This window comes from Loxodonta africana, chromosome X (assembly GCF_030014295.1).
Source record: "Loxodonta africana isolate mLoxAfr1 chromosome X, mLoxAfr1.hap2, whole genome shotgun sequence".
NCBI lineage: Eukaryota > Metazoa > Chordata > Mammalia > Proboscidea > Elephantidae > Loxodonta > Loxodonta africana.
Genome location: NC_087369.1, coordinates 33,427,981 through 33,435,983, shown reverse-complemented (window position 1 = coordinate 33,435,983; position 8,003 = coordinate 33,427,981). Strand labels below are relative to the sequence as shown.

The window sequence follows — 8,003 nt, the reverse complement described above, 5'->3', positions numbered from 1 at the left end:
AAACTACAGGATGGATTAGGTTATACATTGCCAGCCCTGCTTGGGTCTTCCTGGGGTGACAGTAGGGGCTGGCACTAAAGACTGTGTACTGGGTTAGTTGGGGGTTTGCTCAGTTCATGTCAGGGTCATCATACCAACTGCTGGCAGGGCCAGGGCCACTCCCCTCTGCTACACTGAACTTGATACTTCAGATTCCTCTGGGACCCACAGGGAGGAACTGAAGGAGTAGCTCAGCCACCACTCCTGACAGGGTGTCTCAGTGATGACAGCACAGTGGGGCTCGTTCTGTCTTGGGTTCCTTGGAGGGCTCACCCTTCCACAAGGGTCCTCGCCTTGGGTGCCCACTTTGACCAGATCCCTCACCTCCCTGACATGCCCTGGAAAAAGTAACTGCAACTCACTAAGTCAGCATGCCAGGTCCCCAGGTTTCAAAGCAGGGGTGGGGCTTTATGGTTCCCCCTTACTACAGGGAGGAGTCACCTCATTATAATTCGGTGTCCTCACCTTGATTCCTCTTAGGGACCCAGTCTCCTGCCTCTGCTGAGTAGGCCTCTCCATCAGCCCAAGGACTTCATGGCATTGAGATGACACACTCTCAGGAGAAAAGAAGGGGGCACCTCAGTGTGATATCTCTGACCTTGGCTTCCCAGGTCCAATAGTAGAGGGGGGACGTTGTACAGCTTCTTCTTGTTTGGTGGGTGTTAATTCCATCTTTCTTCTTGAAGGACTTCTACCTTGACGTCCACCAGGTTCTGGGATTCCTCTCTCTGCTGAATTGGGGCTTAATCTCAGGCCCTCATTTCCCTTACACCCTCCAGGCGAGAGTCAAGGGTCACCTGATCTTGTCAGATTTGTCCTGGGCTCCCAGGGATCATGGCATTAGCAGGGTTCAGTGTAGCCGTCCCCATCTTGGGTTCAGTGATCTCTAGTACCTCAATCATGTCTTTCCCTTGACTCTGCACCATTCTTGGGACCCTATCCTCTGCTGACCTGAGGCCACAGCTCTCAGACCAAAGACCACACCTTCCTGAGACCTCACTTGGAAGTCAGAGTGAGCCACATCCTTTGAAGGCTGTTTTGGGAATCCTAGGCCTGGCCAGGGTGGCTGGGGTCACCTGACCACAGACTTCTCAATTTGGTGACCCCTTCATTGCTCACTCAGGCTTATGACCTGGCTTCTGGGTAGGAACTGGTATTTCTCCATCTACTAACTTGAGTCCACCTGAAAGCAGGGCTAGGATTGGTGGCTCAGACCAAGGCCCTCACCTCCTTAGAGGGGAGTCAGGGTGCTTCACATCTGGCTACCCCTGCCTGGAGGCTCTCAGAGCTGAGACCAAGGATGGGATACGGGCAGCCCCTCTTTTAAGGGGAAGACTCCTAATTCGCACTAAGGGTCCTTGCCTCACCTGCAGTTCGGGTCTAGGTCTCCTCCCTCTTCGGAACTCGGGTGCTTTCTTGGACCAAGGCCCGCCCATCCTTAGACTTTACAGGCAGAAGTCAGCCTGGTGGTCTTGAGGCTGGCGGTAGGGGCGGGACTTTGTGGGACCTCCTCTGTTCTGTGTTAGGTGTCTCCTTAGTCCACATTCAGGGTCCTCACCTGGACTCCTGACCAGTCCTGAGACTCCACCCTCCTCCGCTGATGAAACTCTCAACCCGGTCACACCAGAGGCCTCACCTTCCCGGCACTTCCTAGATGGAAGTCGCCGCAAGCCCGCTCATCACATTCGGCCAAGGGTATAGGGTGGTCTCCGAGGGCCAAGGTCCTTAGGGGCGTGTCCCCGAGTGGCAACAGCAGGGGCGGCGCTCTTAGGACCCCACTTTTCTCGGGTTAATTGGTCACAACAGTCCACATTCAGGGTCCTCACCTTGACTCCTGATCAGTCCTGAGACTCCACTCTCCTCTGCTGAGGAGAGCTCACACTCCCCAAACCAGAAGGTGCAGCTTCCCTAAATGGAAGCCAGGACATGTCACATCTGTATAACGCTGTAGGGCGGGCCTCCAAGATTCAAGGCATTTGTGGTAGGGGCCAGAGGCTCCGAGGGCCGACAGCAAGGGCAGGATTCTTGGGACTCCAGTGTTCTGGAGTGAGTGATCCCTTAGTGCTCATACAGGGCTCCCACCTTGATACCTATCAGAGCCTGGGAGTCTCGCGTATAAAGACCTGACTCACAGGCTCCTAAGAAGATTCTCACCAAGCCGAGACCCTGGAGGGATAGATCAGGGTGTGCCACACCATACACATGCGTGAGGTCTCACAGGAGGGCAGCCTGTTTCACTTCTCCTAGAAGATCATTTTTAGGCAGTAGGATGCCCCATAAACACTCAGGGTACACACTTAATTACAGTTAGGTACAAGACTCCTCCCTTTGCAGAACTGGGGCTGCCCCTTTAGACCGGACCCTCCCTCCCTGAGACCACTCAGGAAGAAACGATGGGCACCTCTGGCAGAGAGATCTCCCAGAGGCTTCCCAGGACTTAGAACAGGGGCAATGCTCTCTTCCGCTCCTTCTGTTGATGGGGTTACCACTCATAACACTCAGGGTCCTCACCTTGCCTCTTTTGAGGACCTGAGTCTCCTCCCTCTATGGACCTGGGGTATGCCCACAATACCTGATACTCTCCAGGCAGAATTGAGGGGACTCCTCATCCTGACATCTCTGCCCTGGGACTCCCAGGGCCGACAGCAGGGGGCATTTTGTGTGGCCTCCTCTGTCTGGGGTGGGTGGCTCCCTCCTTCCTCATTCACAGTCTTCATCTTGAACCTGACCTGTCCTGGAAATCCACTCCCTGCTGAATCCCAGGTTGCTCCCCTCATATCAAAGTCTTCACTGACCTGGGACCACTGATTTGGAAGTCAGGATAAGGCATATCCAGCCAGGACTGTCTGAAATCTCTCAGGGCCAACTGCAAGGCCAGACGCTAGGGGCCGTCACTCTTCTTGAGGGGCCGCCCATCATCTTCATTCAGGGTCATCACTTAGATATCACAGGCTGAGTGTCCTTGCCTTACTGACTTGGAGGGTGTCCTTAGGCCACTGTCTCAGGTCCCTGAGAAACCTGAAAAACAAGTGAGGGCACTACCTGGGGCTCTCTAGGTCTGAGAGCAAGCCCTGTCGCTCTGGGTGATCCCTAAATTCTGGTGTGTTTTTGCTCTGTGTGTTCTCATCCACTGAGGTCCTCTTCTTGGCTCTTCTTTGTTTAAAGCCTTCCTGAGAAATGCCACATCCTTGCACTCGAGCAAATTTGCAGAGATTCCTTCCCTGCCCAAGAGTGAGGAGTGGCATGAATGAGGAAGCTGCAGCCAAAGACGAGAAGCCCAACACAGGTGGTGGACTGGCAGAAAATCAGGCTGATCTCATCCTTCTCTCCTTCAGCCACCCACAGAGGCTCATGTAACATTGGTTCTGATAGATCTACTTTCTACAGGCAGGGGCTCTCCAGGATGATTTTATGAGCCCCAAATCTTTTCAGGTTCTCTGGCCTTATATATGTCAATGATTTACTGTCATTGAATATTGTCTTTTCCTTTTCCTTATTCGCACATCTCAGTTATTTTAGTATCCACACAGCTCTGGATATACAGTCCAACTCAATGCTCTGGGCACAGCGGTATTCATTTTCTTACCTGAGAAACGTTTTCTAGTGAAGAGAACTATAGTTAATTAAGTGACATAGGGTAAGCCTCTGGCTGGTAGGAGTGGTTGAACAGTGTGAGTTCCAGAGGGATTCACACCAGGGGTCTAATCTAGCTGGCTCAAGTGCTAGACTTGCAAACTCAAACACATTACCAAACACTTTGAGCTCCGGGTTCTTCTTCTGTGAAGTCGGATTGACAAGCCCTGGCTTTTAGGGCTGGTGCATTGTGTGCGAGGCATGAGAAGCACCTGGCAAAGTGTCTGCGCATATTGGGTCTTTAAAAAATGGCACTTATTACTATGATCATTTTGACACCACACAATACCAACGGCCATCTGAGAATTTTTTGTCTTGTTTTCTCCAGGGTTTGTAAGAATACGCAGCGCTCTAGGACAAAGAAAACCAAATGAGAAGAAATACTACTTAGAAAGAAAAACTAAGTAATATTTTACAATACCTCCTTGTCCTCGAGTCAATCCCAACTAAAACCAACCCCATGTAGAACTGCCCTATAGGGTTTCCTCGGCTATAAATTTTAAAGAAACAGATTGCCAGGTCTTTCTTCTGCAGTGCCCCTGCATGGGTCTGCACTCCCAACATTTATGTTAGTAGTCAAGGTCAAAGCATTTTATCACTCATTAGAGAGTGTCATAGTTATCTAGTGCTGTTATAACTAAAATACCACAAGTGGAAAGCTTCAGCAAATAGAAAATTATTTTCTCACAATTTAGGAGGCTAGAAATCTAAATTCAGGTGCTGGTTCTAGGGGATAACTTTAACTCTTTGTTTGCTGTGGACGAAGGTCCTCCTTGTCTTTCTTCAGCTTCTGTTTCATCTTTCCTTGGAGATCTCACCTAGCATAGCAACTATCATTCCTCACTTGTGATTACTTGCTTGCTGAATCACCTCCTTTCTCTCTCAAAAGAGACTGGACTTAAGACAACCCTCGGACAAAAAACAAAACAAAACACTGCTGTCCAGAAGATTCTGACTCACAGGGATGCAACAGGACACAATAGAATTGCCCTATAGAGTTTCCAAGGCTATAAATTCTTACGGGAGCTGCGTGCAACATCTTTTTCCTCTTGAGAAGGTGTTAGGTTGTCTCAAGACAGGCCTTACAATCCCCCTCTTTACATAAAAACACACTTTCGCAAATGGCATTATAACCACGGTATTGGGTCATTATTTACAGCACCTTTTTGTGGGACATGGTGGGTAAATTCAATCCATATTAGGGACTATATTTTTAATGTGCATGTGGGTAGACTGTCCCAGTTTAATGCAACACAAAGCTCCTAGAAGTGCTATGAAGGACAAACAACTTTCCCTCCCAACTGCCGTTCCATCTACGTCACCCCAATTTTCATCACCACGGCCAAAAGTCCAGTCTTCACTTGGTGTTTGCCAAATGACACTCAAGACAACCTCATTCTACTGTCCTTTCAATGGCATGGCCTCTGGATCCCCCAACCAAAGACAAAAAGCTACTAACACTGGCTTCCTTACATGGAATATCTCCCCATTATCCCAGAAATCCTGGAAATGATGTGTATAACACACAGTCAGCATTTATGTTCAAGTGCACTGGGACAAGAACACAGGACACCTTCCGGAGTGCTCCAGGGGGCATTTCTCTCTGCTTTATCCCCAGTTCCAGAGGTAGTGTGAAGAGCTGGTTGCCATTCCAGGCGCAGCCATTCTATGCTGAGACACATGATGGGAGTGTCTGATCCTGCCCACCGCTCCCACAGCCTCATCTTGCCTTGCCCCGGCCCCCAGCCTCACCTCTACCTGCTCTTCTCACCACCTACCCTTCCCTACCCTATGTTCCTAACTTAAAATTCCCCCAGCACACACTGAGAGATCAAAGTATCCCAAGGCCCCAAAATGCCCTCCCTCAGGACATTTACGCTAGAGGGAACCCTGAAGTGCTCACTCCTTTTCTACTAGTCCTGAGGTCTTGGAGAGTCTCTCAACCTTCTCCTTATTTCATTGCTGCTATTAGACTCTAAAATCTATACACCGGCTGCCACACCTTTACTTAAAGGGCCCCAGTACTAGCATGGAGCCTTCCAAAGGGCAGACGCTCAATTACTGTTTGGGGAAAATAAGAGGCAGGGAACAAGAGGTCAAATCATCACAATTTATTTTCTCCCACATCCTTAAATAAGCCAAACAAATCCAGGCACATGAGTGTTCTACTTTTACCAAATGGAATAAGGGAAACCAAGAATTGACCAACTTTTATGGTTTTTCGCCTCTACCTTGTCATCCCAACTAACTCTTATGGATGTCTTTAATATTTCCAAGGAAACTCGTATTCTGCTACCACGTTAACTAGTTCTGGATTCTGTAGAAATGATTCAAGGATTTTCAATTTGTTTTACACAATATAAAACTCTTACCCTGAAATCTGAAAAACAACAATAAATGCATGAGGTGAATTTAGATTCTGAATCTTAACAAAGATTCAGAACAACACTTGAAAAATACAAACAAACAAAAAAAAAACGAGCTAAATCTACAAGTCACTCAACTATAACAGGAACATGAAAAGACATACATCTGCCCCCTCCAGCCCCATGTTGCCTCTACTACTTAGAAGGTTAACCAGCCATTTTCAACAACAAAGTGAAGAATCTGCATCAGACTTCACGGCTAGACTCTCCCTGACACTAGCCCTGGCCCTGGCATGAGGACAAGCCCCGGCCCATTCTCTGCCTGAGGCTGTCTCTTTATACAGGGCTTGTAAGACACTGGAGTTGGTATCCTTGACCTTGGCCAAAAACTCCAGGACTTTTGTCTTGCTGGCTTCAGCTTGGGCTTTGGGACCCCACAGGAATTCATAGCGTGGAGGATCACTGTTGGGAACCTGCCGGTATTCCAGGTACTTTCCCTGCAACAAATCTTTGGTGATGAGCTTCCGGGGCTCCCCAAAGATGAAGTGTTTCTTCCCATCGTACATCCCAAACACATGCAGGAATTCCCACATCTCCTCCTCGGTGGCCCGGTTGCCATTCCTGTAGATCATGGCCAGGAGAGGAATCAGAAGCCCGGTCTTGGGAAATCCCCTGCAACCACTCAGATTCTCTTCCTCGGCGATCTCCAATTTGCTGACAACGGTATACGATTGACCTTTGGAATCGACTTCCTTCACATCAAGGCCAAAGACCAGCTCTATGCACTTAGAGGCTCTCCTCAGGATCTCAGGGAAGTGCTCCTTGTACCTTTTGTTGATGATCTTCACCATTTTTCCCTTGGTAACGTGCTCTTGCATTTCATACTCGGACAGCAGAAACTGCGACAACATGGTCACCCTCCTGGTTAGGGGGTCTCTATGTGACCTCTCATTGGGGTATGGGGTAGAAGAGGAGCTTGGAGGTTCCTCATCTTGGCCATTGGCCCCTCTAGGAGCTCTTCTGCCTGAAGCACCTGCAGTAGCAGTGGTGGTGGATGGCGCTCTCTGAGACCCCTGGGGAGTGCGAGAAGTAGGGGAGCTCTGCGGAGGCCCCCCAAAAGGAGGAGAGGAAGAATACGGGGACCCTTCCTCCTCTGCTGCAGTGGCCTCAGCACCCTGGACACGGTGGGTGTCACCTTGGGCCTGCCGACGTTTCTCGCGGGCGCGGAGCTTACTCTTATGACTACGAGGCATGATGACTCTGCTCAAGGACAGTAGGCAGGAGTGGGGAAAGAGGGCAGGCGATGCAGGCCCACAGGAGGACGAAGGCTGAGAGGATGTGCGCCCCTGTAGCAGAGAGATGCCTCCTTGGCTTTCACAGCCGACGTCTCTACAGGATTTTTGAGGACACAGCTCTAGAACCTCACAAAACTCCTATTGTTCTGGTCAGGACCCTGTAGAGAAAATTAAAGGATTAGGTTGTAGATTGTCAGCCCTGCTTGGGGCATACTGGGGTAACAGCAGGGCCTGACGCTAGGGAATCTCTGTACTGGGTTATTGGGGATTCTTCTATTTTCACTCGTAGGGCTATAATATCAACTCCCGGCAGGGCCAGGGCACCTCCCCTCTACTAATCTGACCCTGAAACCTCAACTCCCTCTGGGACCCACAAGCAGAAACTGAAGGAGCAGATCAGCCACCACTCTTGGCACGGTGTCTCAGTGATGACAGCACACTGGGGCCCATTCTGTCTGGGGTTCCCTGGAGGCCTCAGTCCTCCGCCAGGGTCCTCACCATGGCTACCCCCTTTACCAGGTCCCTCACCTCCCCAAAATGCCCTGAGAGTTAGTGAGTACAACTCACTAAGTCACCATATCCAGTTCCTCCAGGTCCAGATGCAGTGTTGGGACTCTCTGTTTCTCCTTTTTTTTCTAGGAGGAGTCACCTCCTCAGAACTGAGTATCCT

General features: G+C 49.9%; 1 protein-coding gene across 1 annotated transcript; it reads right to left on the bottom strand.

Moving 5' to 3' along the window:
- Positions 1 to 6,259: 6,259 nt before the first annotated feature.
- On the bottom strand, positions 6,260 to 7,291 carry LOC135228927 (melanoma-associated antigen B2-like). The gene has a single exon (XM_064278412.1). It carries the CDS (start codon positions 7,289 to 7,291, stop codon positions 6,260 to 6,262), a length of 1,032 nt encoding a protein of 343 aa, XP_064134482.1.
- Positions 7,292 to 8,003: the final 712 nt, after the last annotated feature.

Excerpts from the sequence above, each read along its gene's own strand:
- LOC135228927 (XM_064278412.1), bottom strand. The coding sequence starts at position 7,291 with ATGCCTCGTAGTCATAAGAGTAAGCTCCGCGCCCGCGAGAAACGTCGG.